This window comes from Coloeus monedula, assembly GCF_965178545.1.
Source record: "Coloeus monedula genome assembly, chromosome: 1".
NCBI classification, from domain to species: Eukaryota; Metazoa; Chordata; class Aves; order Passeriformes; family Corvidae; genus Coloeus; species Coloeus monedula.
Genome location: NC_138781.1, coordinates 91,710,809 through 91,736,031, shown reverse-complemented (window position 1 = coordinate 91,736,031; position 25,223 = coordinate 91,710,809). Strand labels below are relative to the sequence as shown.

Below are 25,223 nucleotides of genomic sequence, written 5' to 3'. Positions count from 1 at the left end.
AGGGAGCAATGCCCATTTTGTAATACGGATGGATCATTCTGCACTGAAAACTGGTGTCAGTTTGTCAGTCTGGTTACTCTTCTGTTGGCAGCATGGACTTTGTGTTTGCTAGTGGGTTTATTCTATTACAGTTTTAGTGTTTTCCATGTAGAATTTTAGCATGTTCATACAGCTTGAGGGTGTTTAGTACTTGAATCATCTGGTGAATACTAGCAAAGGCAATTCTGCTTGTTGCACGCATTTGAATTTACTATCACTGCCACCGTTAGGCTTGGGGTTCAGAGGGATCAGTTTTGATTATTCAGTTCATGGGAAGTTAAAATTCAGTTTCTATGCTGCAGAAGGTTCCACTTCTTAATAAACAGTGCTCCAGACAAAAACTCCATGCTACAGAATGAAACTTGCCATGTGTAATAAGCAAAACTTGAAGCTGATTTTTTTTCTTAAAATATAATATTATTTAGATTTTAAACTTCATGGTATTTTTAAATTACAGTATATTAGAAATAAAAATAATATTCTATATAATACTTAACATTTAATTTTGGTTAATAGTTGATATTTGGCTTGTTCTTTGCTTAATATTTCTTGTTGGTAGAGGTTATGAAGTACTTTTTTCCCCTGTGCTGGTAAATGGAGGTGAGAGGGTAGTACAGGTTTTTTCATCTAAAACATGGCTATATTTTTATATTGATCCACCTTTTCTATTTCTATACTTCTATTTCAGAAGTTTTCTCCTAGAACTAATGGCTAGTAGGCCACCAGAGAAAAAGTCTTGACAGTCACCACTTGTAGGCTGTTGCCTGTATCAGAAGGAATTCCCATGTGTCACACAGAGAAGGGTTTTACACACAGCATGCTCAGTGTTGCTCGCGCAACTCAGCCTGTTGCTTCTGATTCCAGTGATGCAAAATTCGTGTTTTGCTGCTTATGGTAATTCCAAATTCAGGGTAGGATGTCTGACTGTTGTCTAAACAGCAGGATCTGCCCCAGATCTGCATGTATGAAGAGAGACACTCGATTTGCTCGAAATAGCACTATGATATGTGGGTTACAGTGGCTAACGGGAGGTTTTAGGATAGTTAGGAACCATCTACCATGGCTGACCAGGAGCTTTTGTAGCTGGAGGAGCATTAGAAGTGGATTTTTGCACTAAGGTGGTAGAAAATATACTGAGTTGCTTCTTCAGCTTAGGGGTGTGTGTGTGTGTGATGCGTGGCGCGTTAGCTGGCCTGTTCCATGCTGGCTAGGTGTGGAGCACGGCTGTTGTGGAGCAGCCGAGGGAAGATCCCGTCAGCCAACTGCGCTCTCAGCGATCTGCTTTCCTGAGGAAGCACAGCTCACGCACTCGGGTTGTGTTTGCACTTGTCTCTGTTCCCTTCCTCTCTCGGGCACTCTCACTGGCTTTTCCTTTTTTACCTAACTCTAAATGATTCAGCTAATTCCAGTGCAATTTGGAAGAAAAGACAGAAGCATTAAATACAATTACATTCCGGCAGCAGAGGAGAAATGCCTATGCAAAGTGCCACATAAACGTGTTCCAGATTAAATGAGAGGCACGATCAACTTTTGCACAACATCAAATCTTTGCTTTTTGCACTTGTGGGTAATGTGTAATTATAGCCCTTGATTTGTTGCAGTTTTTTAACCTTTATATAAAAATTCCACTCCACATTTTTTTAAATCAAAACAGTTCTTGGCACAAATTCAAATCAGGGCTAATTATTTTTTGTGACAGGTCAGCTGTCAGTATGACCTAGAAATGAAGAGCAAGCTAATATTAGAATGATGTAGACATCATATTACTTACGTTTTGCCTCTTCAATTTCTGTTTTAGAAAAAAATCAATTTCAACATAGCAATAGAGATGTCCTCACTATGAATAATAGAATTATAGTCCACTTAGAAAAAGCATATGGCTTTCTCTAGCTAAATTTTCTGTTTCTGGGTTTGGTAATATAAACAAATGAACTTAATTCCAGGCTGAAAGATAGAGCATTTCATACTTTTTTTGGTGGTATTACTGAACCTGTTCCAGTATTTCTTTTTGAAGTCTGTGAGCTTCATTTCAGATCACTTAGGCATCTTTTATTTGTTGTTATTCTCAACAATTACTGCGAGGTTTTTTTTTGTTGTTCTGTTTTCCAAGAACTTGTTACGGTTCCATCAAGCATGCTTTTACATTAAACAAAACAGAAGGTATGATGACTGAAGATGTGAAGGGTTTGTGTTTGCTACTTAAGCATTCTGTTTGTGTTGAATTAAACCAGCATACTTTTCCAGAAAAAGACAATGTTCAGCCTGAGTATTGTATATTGAATTCTAACATCAGAGTCATTTTAACTGGAATAAAGTAAGCATTCAGTCTGCCTGAAGCACACTTTGTACCTGCTAGTGTCATGCTCTTAGAAGAATGAATTTGCATAATATCATGCATTTATTTACACCCAAAAGAAAAGCATTGGAGAGACAAGGCATATCTGTAACATTGTTCTCTAGTTACTGATCAGAATTGCACCTTTAGTTTTTAAGTACTGGTCTTTGGTAACTAGTTCAAAACAGTTAACAGGGGAAATCGGGATTTGCTGGTACTCCAAAGCAGGTCAGCACCCAATAGCCAAGTGTGGTAGGCAGATTACATCAGGATAGATCACATCCACAGAACTTAGTTACAGAGATACAGGTCAAAGCAATGCGACCGCAACGAAATCCTGCCAACGAGACTTGTAAAAATGTTCATACTTCCTAAAAAACCATGTTTGCATGCTTATAAAAATGATAAATCTGTGTTTTATTGTAGTTTAATTTTAAAAAAGGTTTGAAACTTAATTTTTCATTTATATTCATATCAGTGTGACTCTGTAATAGAATTGGCAAGGTATTTTTCAACTAATGCACTTAGTTGACTTGAACAGAATATATTTGCTCTTTTGGCTTCCTTAGTTCTGCTACTTCCACAGAAGGTGCTCAGTCCTAGGTAAAACTATGCAGAGTTTTGACAGAGAAAAGTCTTGAAAGGAATATCCACCACAAAGAGTTATACCTATGAAACTACATTAATTAATATTGTTCCAAATTAGAAGTATTGTGGAGATATTTGAGGTTTTTTTTAATGTTATCAAACCTCACTCTGCAGTAAATGAAACAATGCTGAAAAATTAATCAGCTCTAATCCTGGGTCACTTAAAAGCAGCTGACACTATAATGCATAAAACTTCTCATCTCAGTGTTCAATATAGAATTTTGTATAAATATGACCAACAGGTTTGTATAAAAAAATCATCTTCACAGCTTGATCCTGGTGTTTCTTGTAGGCCAAAATGTATTACAGTCATTAAAAGATTATTCAAATATTTGCTTTTTTAAAGGGAAAAAAACAAGGCTTACCTAATAAGAAACTATTACTAGTTTCTGGGTGCATGACTAATCACAAAAGCTAGATTCCTGCTACTTGAACAAAGGGAGCAATTTGTAAGGGATGTGTATTTGTAAGGGATGCTATTAGAGAGAGGGTGTTCTGGAGGGAAAATAGCTGCTTAGATTTGACATTTTACCCTAACTGCTGGTAGCAGAGGAACTTTGGAAGTCTTGATGCCTGAATTGTTTACTCTGCTTTTATAGGGATGAGACATCAAGCTTTATCTTTTCTGCCTATTTTGCTGAAGCTCTAGTAATATTTTAAGAACACAGTTACTGAAGGTCTGTCACAATGTCAGAGGGGTAGTTGTTCCTTCTGAAGTTTTGAACAAGGTGATAGTTCGTAAGAATATTCTTATGGACAGGGTTGAACATGGGAGAAGGACTCTTCTTAACCTTTTTCCCTCCATAGTGAAAACACTGCACGCATCTGTGATTCTTTCTTAGAGAAAAAAAGTTGAAAAGTACTTGATAAATTGAAATTTTAAATACTTTACAGAGAAAATGTAGGTAGGACTCAAGATTTTTTTATGCAATACATTGGGCATGACTTTCTGTAATGTAAGTTTGTGTTTTATGCTAGTTCTTGACTGGCTGCAGTTGTATTATTGCAATCTTTCTCTCTTCCCCCTGCCAGAATTTTACTGTTTCGTTAATGTAACTACATTCAAGAACCAATGTCACAGCCCATATTCATTCATTTAAGTTTAAAGTGGATGGAACAACTTTAAAAGCTTATCAGTACTACACCTGAAATGTGCAGAGAAACGTGGTGATTTGTGTGACTTGCTCGTAAGATGGTGAGCATAGAGAGGAATGCTGCACATTCTATATATATATATATCATGGGAGCCATATACATTAAAGCTATAAACATTGCCATGATACTATTTCTTTTAAATTAGTGTCTTTGGAAAGCTACACTGTAAAGAGATAAGTCTGTATTTGCTACAGACTCAGTCAAATGATCTCTGTTGAGACAAAGCCTTGCAAAATGTTCAGACATGTATACGCTTGGTTTGTACTAATAAATATTTATTAATTTGAGTCTCTGTTCATATGCAAAATAAGAATTAACTTGCTTTGAGTTTCTCTGGAAACAAATATTTAGATGTATCAAATTCTTATCTACTTTTAGCACAGTTTAGCTTTCAAGGCATGTCAGAACTTAGTTCTGTGGGTTTTAGTGGCAGTCCAACAACGCACAGAAAAAAATGTGAAGGCAATTAGAAGTCATTCATCCGTGGAAGTGGTAAGGAATGGTAATCACCTTCAAGTTAGCCCTGCCTCTTGAGGTTTACAAAAGACCCCCTAAGAGTTCATGCTGAGCCTTTCCCATCCCCTCCAGTGTCACTCTTGTAAGAGGTACTTGCTACCTTATGTGAAATCCTGCTACAGGCTTTGCACTCTTGTAGTACAACTTTCAGCTCCTGTGTCCTTTGAGTGTACAATGTAATATTCCATAGTGTGCAGTAAGACCATTTTGCCTTTTTTACACATTTAGAATCTGCGAGTTATTGCAGAAGTCTATTTCTGTGACTGTCCATTGCATTCTCCCTCATTTCTTTGTTCTTCCTTTGGCATCATTTATCACAACCCAATAGCTCTTTGCAGTGCAGGTAACTTTGAGTCTCTAGGCATATGGTAATCAACTGTTGTATTCTGAATAACTTGTTCTGCATAATTCTTGCTACATTGAGATTTGTTGTTGTTACAGATTCTCATTTATGTATGGCTGATTACTTTTTTTTTTAGGTGTTACAGGGATAATTTAATAGGAAAAAATATTAACCAGAAAACCCCAGAGAAGGCACAATGAAAAGTCAGTTTGATTGTGTTTTAAACTTCTCACAAAGAAATTATCTATAAGTTGCATTACTGTAGGAGGCAAATCATTATGGTCACCTAGTCAAACCATTTCTGTATTTCCTTGGTGGAGAAGTGTAATGTCCAAGAGCACTTATGCATGTTTTTGAAAGTAAGAATCACATCTTCTCTGCCGTAAAAACTTGCCTATCCCATCTAGGTTTTGTGTAAGCATTCTACCCTCTCTTCTTTTTTGTGTTTTCCATAACGAAGAAATAAAGAGGAGGAAGAACTTTCTGTGCTATCCAGTGAAACACTTGGGAGATGTGGGAAGGAGTATTGTGAAGTGAAGAATACGCAGTAGAGGAAACCAGCTAAGAAAGTAGAAAAGGATAGGCAAGAAAGAGGAAATGTGTCTTAATTCAAGTCTCTTCATTAAAAAAAAAAAGCTGAACTACATAACCAACAGTTTTCATTGTTTTGATATTCTTTACAGACTTCTTGAAAAGACCACTGGAGAGTTATGTGAAAAAATTAAAAGTACCTGTTCATGTGATTCGTATGGAACAGCGTTCTGGATTGATTAGAGCAAGATTAAAGGGGGCTGCTGCTTCTAAAGGCCAGGTCATCACCTTCTTAGATGCTCATTGTGAATGTACAGTAGGCTGGCTTGAACCTCTGCTGGCAAGGATCAAAGCTGACAGGTAATTATCCATCTATTTGCCCATGTTGAGTTTTTTCCAGTTATTAAGAAATTTTCCAAGTATTACAAAATAGCCTACAAGCAAATATTTACTTTCGGAAGGGCTGAATAAATTCTCATTTGTGTAAGGATAAAAGGCTAATTCAGTTAAACTTTTAAAAGTAAAACTCCGTTTCACGTGAAGTCTATATTGGGATGCATGGAATAATGTGTTAAATAGCAGGAGCAATGAATGAAATTGAGGAATTAAGGGAATTTGAGGTCTTCAGTCTGCAGCCTGGCCTATTCCTTCAAGAATTTGGGAAGATATTCTTGAGAAAGAAATAGAGCCCTGATGTAGTGTAGCACCAACATTGTGAGCAAGAACTGTTTCCAGGCTCTCATTGTGATTTCTTTATTACATAATGGTTTTGGTTGTGCTGTGTCTTGGTCTTCTGGGATGTATTTTCTAAAGTTAGAATAATTACCGGAATGATGATGATCTACACTTACATCAGTGATGGAAATTGTATTGGGGATGAAAGTGAGAGAATTGTCCACTTTGTAAAGTATTCATACATCTGAACAGTACCTCTAGTTGTGCACTAGTCTGTTAGTAGACAACGTATTAAATAGAATAGGTATTAGGTATGGTGTTAAAGATCCCTAGTTTTTATTGTTATAGATAAAAACCACACTTAAAATTCAACGTTACAAAATATAGTGTTACATAAAGAATAAGCTACAAATAATGAAAAATCTTTTTTCAGCACTGTGCAAAAACAAAGTAAATTTTGTTGTCATTAATCAGGTTTTGTGAGACTACAATACATCCATTGTTACAATCTGTGCAAATGCGTTCACTTAAGTTCTTTGAATTCAGTTGCAAGCAACCTCTGAATCTTTTTAAGGAGCTTCCCATGAGAGGAAGCCTGCTTGAGCTTGACACTTAAGTGTCTTTAAGATGATTAGAATTGGTTTCTGTGAATATATGTATTAATAACATCAGGACACTAGTCAACAAGGCCACCTTCTGTCAACTATGATGTAGTAGTTGTACTTCTCTAACAATGACTGTCATTGCTTAGTCCCAAGGGTATATAAAAATACTTACCCAGACTTAATGCCCAAGTTTTACTTTCAAAACATGAAAGTTACTTTGGCCACTCAACTAGAAACAAGAACCTCTTGTTTTCTATCTAATTACTACGTAACAATGAGAAAGTTGGGATCATTATTTCTGTCTGCAGAGGGATGAATATTTATTGCTGGTAGTAATGCAAATATGATTTAAAAAAAGATGTGGCATTGCCAAAATTGTATCAGAATTACAATTAGCAAGGTAGAATTTGAGTGTTCCCTGTTAATAATTTATTGAATAGTGTTGTTAAGAGATGGCGTTATAAAAATTTCAACTGTATGTGTTAAAAACAATATTAAAAAAAAACCCCAAACATCTTTTTTGACACTTTTGGTTAATAGATTTTGTTTCTTTCCTTTTCCTAGGAGGACAGTAGTGTGTCCCATCATTGATGTAATCAGTGATGACACCTTTGAATATATGGCAGGATCTGATATGACCTATGGTGGATTCAACTGGAAGCTGAATTTTCGTTGGTACCCTGTTCCTCAGAGAGAGATGGATCGACGGAAAGGAGACCGAACCCTCCCTGTTAGGTGATGAGAAATTATTAAATTGGTTAAAATCTTTGTCTGATGTTTGCTCATAACCTTTTTATGTTGAACTTGAAAGTAAGTACTTAAGGTTGTTAAGTACTTAATCATTGTAGCATCTTTTTTGTCTGATTGAAGGAATAACATAAATGTTTTTGCATGGATTGGTTGTTGGTAACTTTTGGTAGCAGTAAAGGAATCAATTTGTCACTTTGGAAATACTTTTCAGTTCTATCTTAATTACTGCAGAATTGCTAGTTTTCAGATAGCACTTACAATGATGCACAAGTTTTTAACAAAGCTTATTTTTATTTTTTTTTAATTGAACCTTATTTTTATCTTTTATTCTAACAAAGTATACTGTATTTTGTAAAGATGCGTTGATTTTTGGTGTGTGTGTATTTGTGTATGTGCATTCATATGCAAACTTTAAGTCTTAAAAGGGGGGATGGGAGGTGAATTTATACTTGGATATCATGTAGGTTTATGAGAAAGGTAATAAGAAAGATAGCTTGAATGTAATATGTACCTTTTGACATACATATTCTGTCCTTACTTTTCTGGAAACTGGGCAATATTCACTTGCAGTAAAGCTCAGGATCTGACCTTTGCTGGGTTTTTTTTTTTTTTTTTGTCTTTTGTTTAAGAAATTAAGAGGTCTTCTCAGGTTATGGTTAATTGTATTCCTCCCTTCCCCCAATTTCCTTTTTAGTGGGGAAAAGACATATAAATTTGTGGTTAGATTGTGACCTAGCTTGTATTTTATATGTCTTTCAGAAAAAGCCCAAAACATTTCAGGAAAATAGCTAGTGATATAAAACCATTTTTGCCAGAAGTGTAAATAATTGAACTACAAAGTTATGTCAGCAGCCTAACATAGAATTTACTTATTGTATATTTGTTGTCTCAAAAAAGTTGAAATCTGGGAGATGTTTCTAAAGCTCTGAGAAGCTACTAGCAGAGTTTTATTATTTTCTACCAATAAGGAGTCTGTAAGGAAAATCTGGATGTAACCCTGACCGTACAATTTTCTTGCATGAAGCAATAAAAGTGAAAGCAAGCAGGCTGCTTAATGGCCTCCCAAAACTGTTTCAAGAGCAGTAGCCAGAAGTATAATTTTCCTGTATGAAACTGGTTTCTTTTTTATGAGTTACCAGCATTGGAGGCAGAAGTCTTTCTCAGGAGTGACAGCAGCTTTCTAGGGACTGTTTCTCTATCCAGATGCCAGTTTGAAGTGAGAAAATAAGGAGAATTGCCACTACCTGATTCCAGCTCTGGAAAATTTTGAGCTAGCAAGTACACCAAAGGTAACAGGGTTTGAGTGGAAGCTTACTGAGAAGGAATATGTTAGGAATTTGGGAAATAAACAGCTATTTTGCCAGTGTAAGTGTGAAATGTATCTAAGTATGTTTTTTTAGTGACTGATGTGCATTTTTTTTCCACCCCAGGACACCTACAATGGCAGGAGGCCTTTTTTCAATAGACAGAGATTACTTTCAGGAAATTGGAACATACGATGCTGGAATGGATATTTGGGGTGGAGAAAACTTAGAAATTTCCTTCAGGGTAGGTAAAACTCTGCAGTGTTTTATTAATCATTAATTTGTTAGGACAGTGCATCTTGAGTTCACAAGATCTGCCGCCTGCGCCAGTGTGCTCTTCTCTTGCAACTGGCACTTCCCATCCCCATAAGTTCCTCAAGCAGAGATACACAAAGACTGTACCTGTCAGTGAAATGTGCATGGTGAATAGTTGGTAGAGCTTTGTGATTAAAAGATTAACCATCTCTGTGATTAAGATGATTATTCTGAAGAGTGAGTGTTTGTCTGTTAAAAGTAATTTGGTTAGAAAAGCTGGTGGGGGAGCATCAGCTAAGGGTGATGTAGTCAATATGCTGTTTAATGTGTCAGTGAAATGTGAGCACCTCTGTTACAAACCCTCTCTTCTTGCTCTTTACTAACTTCATGATCTCATGTGTTCATTTGTTTTTGGATCTAACCATTGTTATTCTCATTTTTGTTCCTACCAAGTAGCACAATTTCCTTTCATTGTATTTGTCAGCAGAAGGTACATAGGTGGACTCTTCTGAAGTACTTCAGCTTTCTGAATCTGCCGTTTTTCAAGGTCCAAAATAAAACTGAAAATATTTCCAGAGACTTGGGAAGTGTATGGATTCTTATACATGGAGATTCTGTTTCATAATGGACTATTTTAGACACCTGTTAGTTCCTGTGATTCATGTGAGCCTTTTCCTTCCTTTGTGGTCAGCTTGCCCCGTTCTTTAAAGTAATCTCTGGCTGATGTGGTACTGCTCTGGGGGCTGAAGTACTTTCACATGCTGTCTTGCCTGGGCTTATGAGCGTCTTTGGCTGTTGAGCAGGAAAAAACATGCAGTTCTCTTCCATGCAGTATGCATTTGTTCTAGACCTCAGCTAATGTTGTTTCCCCACCTTGAACACAAGCAAGTGATTAATGTTTTGGAACTTTTTTTAACAACTTGTAACTATGCAATAATTGTTCTATCGCTTCCAGATCTGGCAGTGTGGTGGCACCTTGGAAATTGTAACTTGTTCTCATGTTGGGCATGTGTTCAGAAAAGCAACACCGTACACTTTCCCAGGAGGTACAGGGCAGATAATCAACAAAAATAACAGGCGGCTCGCAGAAGTCTGGATGGATGAATTCAAAAACTTTTTCTACATTATTTCCCCAGGTGAGCAGGTCTTTGGTTATGAGAAATACTTATTAACAATTAAAATGCTGTTACTACTGGGAAATAAAGTGGGTATTTATAGAAGAATGTTATTGCTTTGAAGTTTGTTAAGACAGAACTCAATTAAGGTGTACAAAAAGTAAGGTCTTAATTGAAGAAGACTTTTGTTAGCCAGAGATGTGCCCTGAAGGGTTTTTTGTTTGTTTTTTAACATGAACATGATTTATGAATGAGCTTCCTGTGCAATAGAATTGGAACTCAGTGGAACATGAAAGAGCTCAGCTGTAGTGCTGAAAACTAGCCATCTGAATTCATATCGTAACGTGCTGAAATTTGGGCTCCGGCTTCTATGTTGTAGGCATTCCACATTGAATACATCAGAAGTGATTTAAATGAAACCCAGAAGTAGGAGTGGCAAAAGTGAATGTCGTCTGTCTTGATAGAATCTGTACTTCACTATCTAGAGTATAGGGGCAAGTTGCCAATACAATTGACTGTGATGGTATTTATTATGTTTCTTTACGTGGATGTTAACAAAACAAGAGGATGTAAAGTATGAGAGTAAATTTCCCATAAACTGACATTTGCTGGAAAAAAAAAAAAAACAGGAGAAGAAAGGAAGCCTGCGAAATATTGAATTATTACTTTTAACTACAGGTTATTTTTATTGTATAAAAAAGACAAACTTTGGGTGGCAACAGGCAACCTTTCTAAATACTTCAGACATTAGACTTTATATACTAAGTTTTATATGCCACATCTGCTTTTCCAAGTAAATTTCCTTAAAACTAGTATTTCCTTATGACCTGCTTATTAAACCTGCATTACTATTGACATCTGAAAGCTGTAATACAATGCAATATGAGTCTGAACAGCATTAAATTTTAGATTATGGGGTTTAGAGATGCTTGTGAGAGCAGCTGACAGTGCAGATTTACGGTGGTTTTGTCATAAAATAATGTTTTACTCAAATGAGACTGTGTAAGACTTTTAATTAAAAGAAAGTCTTGATATTATTCAAAGCTTTTTAGGTGAAATCAGAAGCTAAGAACTTATTGTTATTGCCCTGTAATTAATACAGCATTATGAATTCAATCATGAGCATGTATAAATATTCAGAAAAGTTGTATATAAATAGTTGTAGTCTTTTTTCATTAAGATTGCTCTTATGCATCCATGTCAAGCTAGATTTTAAAATATACAAAGTTGCAGGAAGACCTAATTATAAAAAATAATCAAATCCTTTTCAAAATGTAAATTACTGATAAGCCATGATAAGGCTCTGTTACGTTATATGTAATCTCTATATTCCTTCAATTTGGTGTGGTAAGCATAAGCTACAAAAGGAGTTACACTCTTTGAATTTTGTAAGATAGGGTTTTTTTGATAGGACTTTCATAGCATTGCAGTACTGTAGACTATGTATGCATTCTCCAAAGACAGTAAAAATTCTGAAATGGTGAAAGTAACAAGCAGTTCTCTGTTACTGCACTGTATATTTTCTTTCCTTTCAAGAGATGCATGTCTGCATAATTTGTATGCTAATGGCCTGAGTGATTGTTGGATAGGGATGTGCTCTTGCCAAGCTCCTCTTAGAGCATCTGCACCTGCCGCCTGTCACACGCTCTCGTTTGTGTCCCCATGACCGTATTGACTGTGCACTGAAGTTCGATGCCAGAATTTTCAAGTGTCTCGAGAATAGGATCATATTGTATCTGAATAAGTTGGGTTATTCTGAAATTGATTTGTTGCCTGGGGCTGAGCAGAATGCCCAGTACTGTGGGTCATTCCTTAGCTCTGGTGAAAACCTCTTGTTCAGAGAATGAACACACAAATGTACTCCGTGCCGCTCATGCCTCTCACCCCCCCCCCAAATCCACATAAATTGTGAGAGCCAGTAGATATTAACTAACAAGAATTACTATTTTGGGAAGTTCACAAACACCTTGTTCTTGTTATTCTGGTATCTCCAATCTTAGCTGAGTGTTGCAGACTGTGATTTTACCCATTGACAACAAATAGCATCAGTACAAGTTTCAGTAAGTCTCCTGTGGGTATTAGTTGTTTAGGAACTCAGTGAAACTCTGCTAGCTTGGCTCTCTTAGCTTTTCCAGATATCCTTCTAATATAAAAATTTAAATGTATAGTTCTTACAGAATGCTGGTGTAGTAATCCTCAGGCAGAGCACAGTATGCAGCCTGTGAAACTGCTTGCTAGTACAAATGTGTACTTTCAGTATTACTGTGAGAGTGTCACGAGTTCTTGCAAGGAGCGAGGTGAGGATTCTTCAGCTGATGCAGGTTTGCAAGCCTTGGGTGCAGATGAGTGTGGAAAACAGGCAATCCTCTGTGCACCCAGAATTTTTCTCACTAGTTGATATGGATGAAAAAATTGGATTTCGAAGGAGATAATACACTGACAAGCAACATTGAGCCTAGCTAAAAAGACACTTGTTTCCTCCTTTATATTTTCTTTTCTGTTCCCCTAGGATAGTGAATCACAGAGGGATTCATCCAGGAAAGCAAATGTAAGATTCTCAGGTAGCTTTCCCACTTCACGTAATCTGTGTTGTCTGGGAAAAAAAGGCTTGCTGCTTGAATGATAGGAACTCAAGAGACTTTTACTACTGATGTAATGCAGTTAAATGGAAAGCTGCCCTCTTGAAAAGTAAGCCTGTAATCCTTTTCTGCTTTTGTAAGTATAGCCCAGTAGAAAATGCTACTTGTCTGTTTTAAGCTTGTGTGCATTTTAGAAGCCTACTCCTCTGCTTAGGAGTGGTTAGGTACAGATGGAGGTTGGGCAGGAACTTGTTGCAGCTGCTGCTCAGCCAAAATCAAGCCTGTCTCTTTGCAGGCAGCAGCTCTTCTCCCCGGCAGCCCAGGCATTGGCTGCAGGCCTTTCTCATTAGCTGGTAGCTTTTCTCGCAGTTGTGTGTTACACCAGGGCCCTGTTTCCCAGACTATTTTCTCTTCAGCTTTCAGAAAACAAATCCAGCATGTGAATAATCTGTTTCCTGGCTCCAGTCATTCTTTCTGTGGGCTCTGCCACTTCTTTATTTCCAGTGCTGGTCTTTCATCACTTTCTCCAGGCTGAAATATTAAGACTGTATTGTCCAAGGTGAGGAGGCTTCACAAGGTGGTGATGCCAGTCTCACAGCTTGCTGTGAGGGGAGTGCCTCGCTTTTCATGGCAGGTGTGCTGGTATGGCAGGTAATAGGGCTTCACCTCCCCTCACTTACTGATCCTTCATCTGCATCAACTGCTTCTATGACTTGCTGGATTTCTCAGGATTATTTGTCCTGTGGGCTGGGTCCCCAGGGGTTAAGTTAGAACCTGTAGCAGCACAGGAGGTACAGCAGGAATGTGAAGCTCAGCAAGGGAAGTTGCCCCTTTGGCAGCAGCAGCTGCAAGGCATTAGGCTGGTGAGCTGAAGACATCCCCAAAAGCAGCTCCAGTGAGCTTGGGTACAGCCTTATATAACTTATACGGAAATTAATTTCATTGGTGACTAAATGTATGCCCCAAAGGGTATATTCTGGGATATACCCAGAAGATGTGTTGCCCTGGGACTAAGTGGGCAGGCAGAAAGCCTGAAAAGACAGCACTGTGGAATTACCTAAGCAGGAGTCACCTAAACAGTGACAGGGGTGTGTTATCCTGAAAACTGGATCCGTAGGCCTCATATCTAATCACTTTATGCACTGTTCTCTAGCCAGGTATGGTAAGTCAAGGTGCAGTATGTACAAACTGGAAATGGAAAACATTATTTATGGTTGATAGGGAGGACAGAGGAGGGACTGAGTCCACATCTTGCGGTGTAGCTAAGCCTGTGTTCAAAATACATACTGAGTGTTTCCATGTGGTTTTGTATTCAACTACTATTCCCTACTAGCATTAATTGGGAATGCAAAGAATGTAGCTATTCAAATTGGTTTTAAATTATTATTGCTGATAGAGTTTCATAATACTAAATAAAAACAAGTTATATTATTTTTATCAGAAGACTAGATTTAGATGAAACAGTTTTCATACTCTGCTTTTGAAAATGACTGAGCAATTTATAATCATGATGATAAAAACATGCTATTTTTTTTCAAGGGAGTTTAGCATAAGTATATTGCCACACACTATTAAACTTGGGCAAGGAAGCCTTTGGCTCTTGAAATTTTGAGGATGTCACAACTGTTGCAACATGACTGATGGGAAGCTTAAATATAAGGTGCCAAAGAATATTAAAGGAGTATTCTACTGATAGACATCATTACATTTATGTTTTTGTAAAGGTATAAAGAAAGACCATTATATTTAATAATCAGAGTGATTTGGTTCTGTGTACCAGACTTCAAGAATAGTGATGGTACAAGCAAGTGCAGTCTTATATTTGCACAAAAGAACTGGTGCTGGTGCTGGATGACTTGGTGTTGATTTTTTTTTCATTACCAATATTTATATTTTGTTTGTCTTTAAGCATGTGTGTGAAAAAAAGCATGTGATTGTCCCACAGCAAACAGCAAGCTGCGTGACAAATAGAATCATCAGGGAGGCCCAAACTTTTAAATGTGATTAGGGTTGGGGGCAGGGAGGTTGAGGAAAAATATATTGTTATGGTCAAATAAAGACAACAGTAGCAAGGTTTCTTAACTACTATTTCTGATTTGTCTGATGTGGATGCCCCATCCCTGAAAGTGTTCAAGATCAGGTTAGATGCATCTTTGAGCAGCCTGGCGTAGAGGAGTGTGTCCCTGCCCGTGGCAGAGGGGTTGGAATGAGATGATCCTTAAGTCCCCTACAACCCAAACCACCCAAACCATTCTGTGATTATATGATTTTTTTCCTTTTTATTTTTTTTTTTTTTTTTTAAATGAACCAAAGATTTGAGAAAACATCAAGTGGACATGGCTGTCTTCCTTGCGGTGTGCATACCTTTAGAATCTGGCATAATTCTCTCCTGGGAGGAAATCTGAGCTAAGTCATGTTTTGCAGTTGGGTTTTTGTTTTGTTTTTTAGCTGAGCCTTTGACAAAATGTCCAAAACTCCTAGAAGGTCATATGTCACTGTTGTAGATATACATATAAATTTTACTGGTCTGTGGAGGAAATGATGATTTAAACCTGTACTTAATTTTTGGTAGGCTTTATACTTTGCTGCAGTTTCTCTTGTTTTCTTCAAGTCTTTTCCCCCCCCCCCCCAAAAGAAATTCCTCATAAGTTAACTGGCACTGCACTGGATAGAAATACTCAAGCTGGTTTAGAGTAGTATTGGTAATGTACCAGAAATCTTGGAAACAGAATAGTTCAGCCTTAGTAGAGGACACCCTCAAGGCAATTCTACCTGTTCTGCTCTTCAGTCCATCTGCTAACCTGATGCTAACTGTAGTCTTGTGTATGGTTTGGTGCAGACCTGACTTCAGAGAGGATTTTTTAAAAACCTTTCTGAATAAAAATGGTTTAATGGAATACCTTGTAACAGAGAAAAATGAGCTGGCACTTTTTTGTGGTGACATTTAAAACTACCTTAAGAAACAGCTTGCTTGTATGCTATGAAGTCTCACTTTACAGTTAAGAATTAAAGTCACAGCCATAAATAATTATTGCCATTCAGTAATGTGACAAAGCCTTAACAGTGTTGTTTTCTGGAGGTTGGTGTAGCAACCTGAGTAAGTTTTGAGTGTTGTATGGTTGTTGTGAGAGTGGCATGAAAACTGCTTCATCCATCAGCTGCTTCTTCATCACTGAAAAACGAAGAATCAAGTACTTAGCTGTGGTTGGAACCTTTCTGTTCTTACATTAGCTTTTGAGAGAGTGTTGCTTTTCTTGTAGAGCAAATATTTGCTCTCATGAAGATAGAGCAGCATTCTGTGGCTGATTTTTTTTGTTCTTTTTTCTTTAATTTGTCTTGTGTTTTTTGGTTTTGGGATTTCTTCTGTGACTTGAAAGCCCAGATTGAAATTTTTTGGGATTCTATAAAAACAAGCTTTCCTTTGCTTTCATTCCCTTACCACTATAGCTTTCCAATATATTTATTAAAATTAAGTCTTTAATTTAAAAAAAAGCCTAAAATCCTGGCTAACATTTTTTTCTTTCTGGAATATTGAAATTGTGTTTTTCATTGACATTTACAGACAGTTAGCTAAAGTTTGATCCAATTATCTGTCTCAATTGAGTAGAAAGACACCATCTGCTGGCAAGTCGATTTAATACACAGTATGCCAGCTTAGAAATGTCTCAAACTCTTTCCCAGTTCAAGAATTTTAGAGGTTACTTGCAGTCCTCCAAGTGGAGAGATTTCTGAAAGATGTGTGCATCTGGAGGTCTGTGTGCTGGCCAGTTGAGCCATATTAGTAGTCTCTTAGGGGAATTTAAATTGTCACAACTAGTTTTTGTTCTTGTTTGGGATTTTTGGTACTGTACTGCATTTGACCTGTGTGATATGGAGTGTGGTGTGGGAAACAGAAAAAAGACATGATGCTTGAAAACTAGAAATTATCCTACTCTTATTAATTGTTATTATTGGAATATTGTATTGGATACAATAGTGCTGAATTCAGGCGAAACAAAAATACCTACTGTTCATGCGCACCATCCTCAACCCATCTGCAGATGGGACTTGCACAAATTAATTTTCAGAAGGAATTAAAGCAACCATAAAGGAGTAGAAAGATGCAGGATAAAGGAGCACTTTGATAAATGAGGAGCAAAGGAATAAAAAGGCAAGCAAAATACCACCAGAAAATGATAGCAGTCATAATGGTGAACATACTTCCTGCAAACGCTGCGGTTATCTTGAACAAATGCTGAATTATTTAAGGTTTAGTGCTCTGTATGAAGGCTGCTTTCTTCCTGCTTCTTTGTGCAGCTAGATAGATGAAGACGAGTCCAGCAGGTGGTACCTGGCTTACAGAAATAAATTAAATTGGAATTCTCCTTGCTCCACAGAAGGAGACTGCTGTGTTATGCTGCATAGATACGCGCTCCAGTTACCACTGGGGATAGAATGGCATTAGTGACTAAAAAGGTTTCAGCCTTTCTCCTCTGTTAACTTAGTAAGCAACTACATTCAAATTGTTCCACAAACCACAGGTAAGAAATTGTCATGCACAGCCCAGATGTAGTGATTCTATCTGTTGTGGAAAAAGAAGTCACAGGTTCAGACATGTTCTCTCTGAGTATAAGCAGCATAATGCTCTATTAAACAAAAACCCCTTTGTATAGAGGTGACTTTTTAGAGAGAAAGTCTTTCATGGAAGTAGTAAATTATACTCATGTGTTTTCTTATGAAGTGGAATTAAATGATATTTATTGGCAGCCATCAAAAACAACTTCCTTTGTTCCTACAGGAGTTACTAAAGTTGATTATGGGGACATATCTTCACGACTTGGGCTAAGGCGCAAGCTCCAGTGCAGGCCTTTCTCCTGGTACCTGGAGAATGTTTATCCTGATTCCCAAATTCCACGCCATTACTTTTCTCTGGGAGAGGTAAGATTTTATCTTTCATATTCATCTTCCCTATGTAAAGTACGTTGTGCAGTAAGTTGTGTTTTGAACTGAGTAGTGCAAGCAAGTTCCAGCAAAGTTCAAGTATCTTGCACCCGTGTTTCTGTCACAGGTAAAATGACAAATCTGGCTTCTTAGTGGGGCAGACACTGAACTTTGGTATACAGTACTGTAATTTGAATATTTTCCTTTTTCCTACTACAGTACAAAATGTCATATAAATGGCTTTGGAAATATTCCTTCAGAAATGTAGTTGTGGATAACTTTCTGTATAATGTTCTCTGCATACGGTATGAGTGAAGTTTTGCTTGAAAGCTATACTAGGTCAAGCAAGGTCTTTGCCTAAAAGCTGTTCTGAACTTTACCCCAGAACCCTCATCAGTGACCAGAAAATTCTAGTGACCTCTAGGCCTTGCTGTGACTGTAGAAATAGTGCAGATGATGCTGTCCTAAATAGGTAGGCACCCTCTCCTCTATAAGTCATGTTGAACTAAATATCAGGTTTGCTGTCGATTGATTTTTGTACTGTTTGGTTTAAAAAGAAACACTTTTAGCAAAATGGAGCAGGCATTTGTGCTTCTGCATGACTATCAGGAGACCTGATATTCCTGCCTGCTTACTGTACAGTGATACAGGGATTAATACTTTTGAAGGTTTTGGGCTGGAGACTCCATTGTGTCCATTCTGTTGTAACTGAGTCTTTGAGCAAAAAGTGCTCCCAAGGTGGAAGGATCCCCCAAAGAAAGCACAGAAACAATCATGGTTCTGTAACCTGGTAGCTTGAACATTTGCTTGGGAGTTTGTCTTGGACAGTGATGCCTCATTGCTAATGTGGGTCATTTATTTCACATAACCTCTGGTGTAAAGAGATAAATATATCAACCTTTGGTGATGTGCTCTTTTTCCCTCCTAGATAAGAAATGTGGAGACAAATCAATGTCTGGATAACATGGCAAGAAAAGAAAATGAGAAAGTTGGAATCTTTAACTGCCATGGAATGGGTGGCAATCAGGTGACAATTTTTAAAAAGGAATTTTCTTAATGTATTGAATTATTTGGGACACTACTGCTCATTGGGGAAATTCTTGGATGTTTTCAGTATTTATCTTCAAAATATACTTAGGAAACCCTCATTAAAGGAAATGCCTGTAAGAGGAAATGCATGAGAAGATTTGGTAGTGGTTTGTACTTGCATGTTTTTGAGGCCTGATTGCAGTACATTTTAGATCAACTTTAAAGTCAAAAACAAAATCATGGGAGGACAATACTGTTGTGAGCTAGACTTCACCTCCTGTAGGTTCTCTGGAAATGCATTCTGTTTTGAACTCCTGACTGGCATTGTTACTTTAAAAAAACCAACCAAACAAACATGCCCATGCCTGAAATACTTTTTTTAATATGTGTTTTTCTGGGTGTCAGTTGTGGGATATATTTTTCATCTATTTTTTTGTTCTACTTTCTTAATGATTCTTGATGAATTGTTTTCATATAAACAGAGATTACCTGTGTTTGGGGATTCTCCTGTTCCTTCACAGCAAGCAATCTTCAATTCAAAAGAAGTCTGTTTTGACTGAAGAGCTTGAGACAGTGTTTATATTTGTTCAAATAAAAAAATATTGTTTTTATGCCTCACTATTGTGAAGGGAAGAGAAAACAAAAGAAAAAATTAGTGGGGATAAGTGAAGTAATGCACAAATGTTTCCCTTTCCCCTCACTCCAGGAATCTTTTGGTTGAAACAGTTGTTTTTCAGTTCCTCTCATTCTTTTTCTGTCTAGGTTTTCTCATATACTGCCAACAAAGAAATTCGAACAGATGATTTGTGTTTAGATGTATCCAAACTTAACGGCCCAGTAACAATGCTCAAGTGCCACCATCTAAAAGGAAATCAGCTTTGGGAATATGATCCAGTGGTAAGTCTTCTAATGACTTTTGACTGTAAAATGAGACAACTTGGGCTTTTACATGAGCCTACAGAGCAACGTTATTCCAGTGTGGGACCACTGTTGGACAGACAAAACAGGAAACAAAGTCAGGATCATGTTCCCTCTGTTATTAATTCACTATGTAGTCACACAGTGGACATCTGTGTTGATTTAATTACCTGGTGAGTTTTGGGGGGCTTTTGGAAGAACATTTTGAATGTGCTTTTGGACCATCTGGAGAAATATAGTCAGAGAGCGTAGTGTTGTGTTAGAGTTAGATCAAAAATGGGGGTGTTCCAGGTGTCTACTGGACCAATAAAAGATAAGAGTAATGATGTTTGACAAATTCAGCACTTGGTGTCTTCTCTTGCACAAAGTTACAAGGAAATGCTTGTCTAATTAAAAAATGAGCTTTCCAAACTAATAAAAATGATTGTACATTTCTAATCATGGTATGTCTGAGGTATAGGTGCTTAAGACACCTTTATTTAAGTCAGGGTCTTTCTTGTACATAATGTTCAAATTTACTTTGAGGTTCATATGCTGATCTGCCAGATCTAGAAATCATTGTCCATGGATCAATTCATCATTAATTTGATTTGCAAGCTCTAAAAATGATTTTGTGATTGAGTAATGCAGTCAAGAGCTCTGACTTCATGGGTAGTTAAAAAAAAGTAGTTCTCAAGCTTATTAATTTAAAATCAGTTATTACAAAAGACAGTTGTGAGACAATTTGTGGATGAAGAATCTTGCCAGTATATTTGCAATGACTGTTTTTAAAAAGAACTTTTATATATTTAGCTACTAAAAAGTAATTTCACTAATTAAAAAGCAAGGTGGGGGTTGTTTCTGACTAAATATACTTGTTATAGACTTCAGTAGCTGAGGTGTTAACAAAGCCTGTAGCCTTTTAGACTAAGAGCAAATATGTAAGTATGATTTTCTGATTAGAATGGCATTAATGTGGAAGACAATGGATCTCTACTAGGATTTCTGCACATTGCTGGCAACTGTTTATAGGACACTGAAGAAAGCTGAAGGCTTGCAGGATTAAATTGGTCTTGGGAACTATTTGTTCTTGGTTTTAATGTAGTTAGTTTACCTGACTTAAGCAATAACATGAATAATATTACCACCTACAGTGATTTACCAAAGGGCAAGTGGTTTTCATTAGGTTTCTACCTTATCAGTACTAAGAAAAATGCATCTTTAGGCACCTAATCGCAATAGTCTGTCTTGCAGTGATTGCCACAGACTTCCCCTTTGTTGATCCTTAGCCATAAATTTGGTTATATGTGGTTTTTTGCTATATTCTGTAGCAGAAAATCTAGGCATAATCTTCAGAACATTACTGAAAGATGGCAAATAAAGCTCAAAAATAAGTTATAAGGTACTTAAAAGAACTCCTGCCTACATAGTTGAGTGATTTTTTTTTTTCTGTAGGTTTTTTTTTTCCTGCCTCTGTTCGACTCCTTCCTTCATTCTTCAGCACCTCTCTGAGTGCAGGGGATTGATGTGCTCAGGCTTTTGAATTTGATTTTTTTTTAAATTATGCTTTGCTGCTTGTGCACATAAGGCCACGACTTTCCAGTCATTCCAGTGTCCAGGCTGAGCTGTTGAATGAGAGAGGAAACACTGATAGTAATGCCTGTGGTACCATAGGCAAGTTGGTGCACTGAGGAGTATCCATAGTACAGTGGCAGGAAATGCAGCTTCTGAAGAGCTCTTCTCCATGAGGGTAGTGCTGAGGTGTAGATGGAATGGTTTACCAAAGATTGTATAAATGAGATTAGTAGGTATTGGAAAAGATGTATACTTACGTGAAATTGCACATACTTTTTATAAAAGAACATACTTTTAGAAAAGAGCCGAAGAAGTGCTAAAAGAACATAGTGTAAAGTCAGTATTGTGTCCCCAGCTGAGGAAAAAAATGTACTTTTGAAAACATATTCATTCTGATCTGATAAAAGCTACTATTATAACTAATAATTGAAGTTGTATGTCTTATCAACCTGTAATTTCTAACTCTTCAAAGATCCCTAGCTGTATAGTCCTATTTAAAGAATGGTGGATGTTGCTTGATAAAGAACATCATTTACAAGTTCAGACTGTTTTGTTTTTCATAAAGCACTGCTTTTAGTATCTACAATGTCAAATAGCATATTTAAGTGGTTTTTAGGACTGGGATCTGGAGTGTGTAACCACAGGGTCTTGTCTAGTTCTTACTTACAGAAAAGGTTTTGATGCCAACTAGGAATTTTTTGGTTGCCTTATGCCTGGTGATTTTTATAAAGCTAATTTCTTTTTATTTTGTCTTCAAGAAATTAACCCTGTTGCATGTGAACAGTAACCAGTGCCTGGACAAAGCCACTGAAGAGGACAGCCAGGTACCCAGCATCAGAGACTGCACCGGCAGCCGCTCCCAGCAGTGGCTGCTCCGCAATGTCACCCTTCCAGAAATATTCTGAGGGGTTCTAAAGAAAAGCAAAGATTGACTGGGCTACCTCGGCTGATACTTTGGCTACACTGTTAAGTAGCAACAGAAGAAACTTCTGCTCAGAAGAATCCACAGTTCCTCAGCTGTTAGAACTCCTGCAGCTTCTCAGTATCTGTGAACCAGCCTTCCTGTAAAAGGATGTGAAACTACCACACATAGCAGTGAAACTGTGCCCACTGATGTTTACAAGATTGAAAGAGTTTCTTCCAGCAAATAACTTAGAGAACCTTTGGACAGTGGAAACATAATCAATGAAATAGTCTCTCTGAAGAGCTACATATCGTTTTAGTTTGCTTGCACGTCAGTAACCTATGCTGAAAGTGCTGTTGTAATGAAGAAAGTTTCAAGAATTCTTTTTTTCCTGGTTAGCAGTGGTAACCAGACTGCTAAATATAGATCCACAAATAAATGAAAGAGAGAGCTGGAAACCAGATTCAGTATCATGACATAAGAATTCTGTGGTTTAAGAACAAAAAGTAAACAGGGTTTAATGAAACTAAATCAGAACTATGAAAAGTACAATTTGTTATAGTGAAGTATCAAATTTATATGTAGATTTTATACCTCAGTGGGGGAAAATAACCAAGTCAAAAGGCAATTGTTTCTCTTTTTCAATTGTGTGATAGTCCATAAATACTTTCTGTTTTTCCTGGCGAGTCTAAAACTATTTTGGGCGCAAACAAAATGAGCATAAGAATAAACTGAGCTCTTGAATGTCAGATCAACTTTTTTTAAATTTTAATTTCTTGGCTGTTGGAATTGTATCTTTTTATTACTGTCTGAAAACTGGAGGTTAACATGCTGTCTAACTTTTTTTTTTTTCCCAGGCCTGCCATTTCAATTTATACTTGGGTCAGTCAGCTTATGGACTTTCATGGCCAAACAAAAGATTTAAGTACACTTTGAAATTAAGTTAACTTGAGTATGCTTTAGCGCCCAAGACTTGTACTACTCTACTACAATTTTGTTTTCATAGCAATAAATCTTTTGTTCCTTGTTTGATTTCAGTCATCAGAAAGCCAGAAGAAAAGATACATGATTTGGGTAGCAGAAGATTGGCAAAACTGAAGGTTTTCTGGAATCCTTTTTCACTTCATATTCAGATGTGCTTCATTGTCAAGTGCATATTTAGATTAGACTCTGAATTGTAATGTTGATCTGCTGCTTTTTTCTAATAAAACCTAAAGAAAAATAGCGAAATTGGCATGGTTTTTAAAGTTAACATAGCCAAAAGCAATATGACTATGTCATTACATTGGTCTGCATTTTTTAACTGAATTGCTTTGTTTTGTTAAAAAAAATCTGTATGGGCTGATCTTGAAAATGAGCCACTGAACACTCAGAGTATTCATTGAATTTTCTTTTGGAAAGAAAAATGAGATTTGCTTAATGGAGAGGATATTTTTATGATAAATGTCATTGTTTGGCCAACTGTCCTGTCAAGCAAATTAAACCTAGACTCAAGCAAAAGTTGTGTGGGATTATATTTGGCTGTTAAGGCATTTTTAGATTTACTATCCCAGGTTGTTGTAGTCAGTGTTATCTCCATTATTTCTGTGGCAGTACACAAGAGTTTTCATGCAGAAAGCAGGGGAAAGGTTAACAAATTGTACTATTACATCGCTACTTTAAAAATACATGGGCTGAGACAGTGTGGGGTTAATATCAGATAAAACATCCAAATATCTAACTGTCTTATATTGACCCCTTTGGATAGTCCTGCAAATTGTATGAGATTGAAGTGAATTTATGAAAGCAATTTAACAGAAATATATTGAAAAGTGCCAAGATGACTTAAAAAAGAAAAAAGGGGAAAAGTCCATCTTAATGGTTATGTGAGGAATGTGAGAAGGCTTATTCCTTTCTTATGGTCAGTGAAGTGGATAAGGTGGGTGACAGTGTAATTTTTTTTTTTTTTTGATCTTAGCAGACTAGCCATTTTTAGGGCATGTGTGTGTGGTGGTGCCTAAAAATGTGGCATCTTTTACTTCAGAAACAATTTCCCAAACACAAAACATCCTTTTAAAAACATTTCCAGCAAAGAGGCTCTAAATCAGAGTTGGGTAAGCTTTCATGGAGTGAGAAGCAGGAGCATCAGAAATGCAGTGCAAAAGTCCTTAAGTTTTCAAAATTTCTTAATTTCTTTCAGATTTCATATGCACACAGCACATCACTGAACACACAAAACACATTTTCACTTTGTATTTTCAACACTTATGATTCCTGCTGTGATATCCTGTTAACAAAACTGAAGTGCCATGGCTTGCAAGATAAACTGATAGGCAGGCCTCAAGGTTACTGTGATTTTACCCTTCTTATTTCAACAAGTCCTTTTATATATCGGTCACATAAAACTTCAGTACAAATAATTGCACAACTTAAACTGCATGTATCAAGTTGTCAGCAAGCTGAAGGAGCAATCAGATTTCCAGCCTATATGTTACCAGTTCCTGCCTGCTGAGTATGGGGAGGGGAAGCAGCAGACCCAAGAGCAGCTGCAGCCCCGAGGTGTTTGGCTCCAAACCCCTCAGCTCAGCCAGTCCCATGGTGGGTAACTGGTGCTGGTTTTACGGGCAGTGGGCTGTGCTTAGCCTGTCCATGTCTCCGTGGCACGTGCCCAGCAGCTCTGCTGTGCTGGTGGACAACACAGGGCTTCTGCAAAAATTCCCTGCACCAACGTGCATTTCAAATACTCTGTCGTATTAAGCATTTTTCAAACATGGCCACGGAACAGCTTCCCACACAGTTATCTTAGAGCTTCTCTTGACACAGAAGCTTGTGTCACCAGAGCTCCCTGCTGCAAGTGGTCCTTAGGACCCTGCTCAGTTGTGTCACCCAGCAGTGGTCCTCCACTTACAGGCAGTGTGTTTCTATATACCAGCTTTGAGTAGGAATATTAGTTGGCTGTATCAGTTGCAGGCATACTTAATTCCTTCCTATCTGGTCTGTCTTCTTGTGCTGAAGTCTTCAGATAGAATTTTAAGAATCTCTGTAGGAATTTTTATTTAACCTGTTTCG

At 37.3% G+C, this 25,223-nt stretch overlaps 1 protein-coding gene across 5 annotated transcripts in view; it reads left to right on the top strand.

Moving 5' to 3' along the window:
- The window catches only part of GALNT1 (polypeptide N-acetylgalactosaminyltransferase 1), an 87,569-nt gene extending 63,894 nt beyond the window's left edge, over positions 1 to 23,675 (top strand). For all 5 annotated transcript variants that reach the window (XM_082296623.1, XM_082296622.1, XM_082296624.1 and 2 more), the window contains 8 exons: positions 5,720 to 5,927; positions 7,412 to 7,582; positions 9,028 to 9,145; positions 10,112 to 10,292; positions 17,628 to 17,767; positions 18,699 to 18,797; positions 19,562 to 19,696; positions 22,030 to 23,675. In XM_082296623.1, coding sequence (XP_082152749.1) covers positions 5,720 to 5,927; positions 7,412 to 7,582; positions 9,028 to 9,145; positions 10,112 to 10,292; positions 17,628 to 17,767; positions 18,699 to 18,797; positions 19,562 to 19,696; positions 22,030 to 22,176 — 1,199 coding nt within the window. In that variant the 3' untranslated portion in view covers positions 22,177 to 23,675. The remainder of the gene's footprint in view (positions 1 to 5,719; positions 5,928 to 7,411; positions 7,583 to 9,027; positions 9,146 to 10,111; positions 10,293 to 17,627; positions 17,768 to 18,698; positions 18,798 to 19,561; positions 19,697 to 22,029) is intronic.
- Positions 23,676 to 25,223: the final 1,548 nt, after the last annotated feature.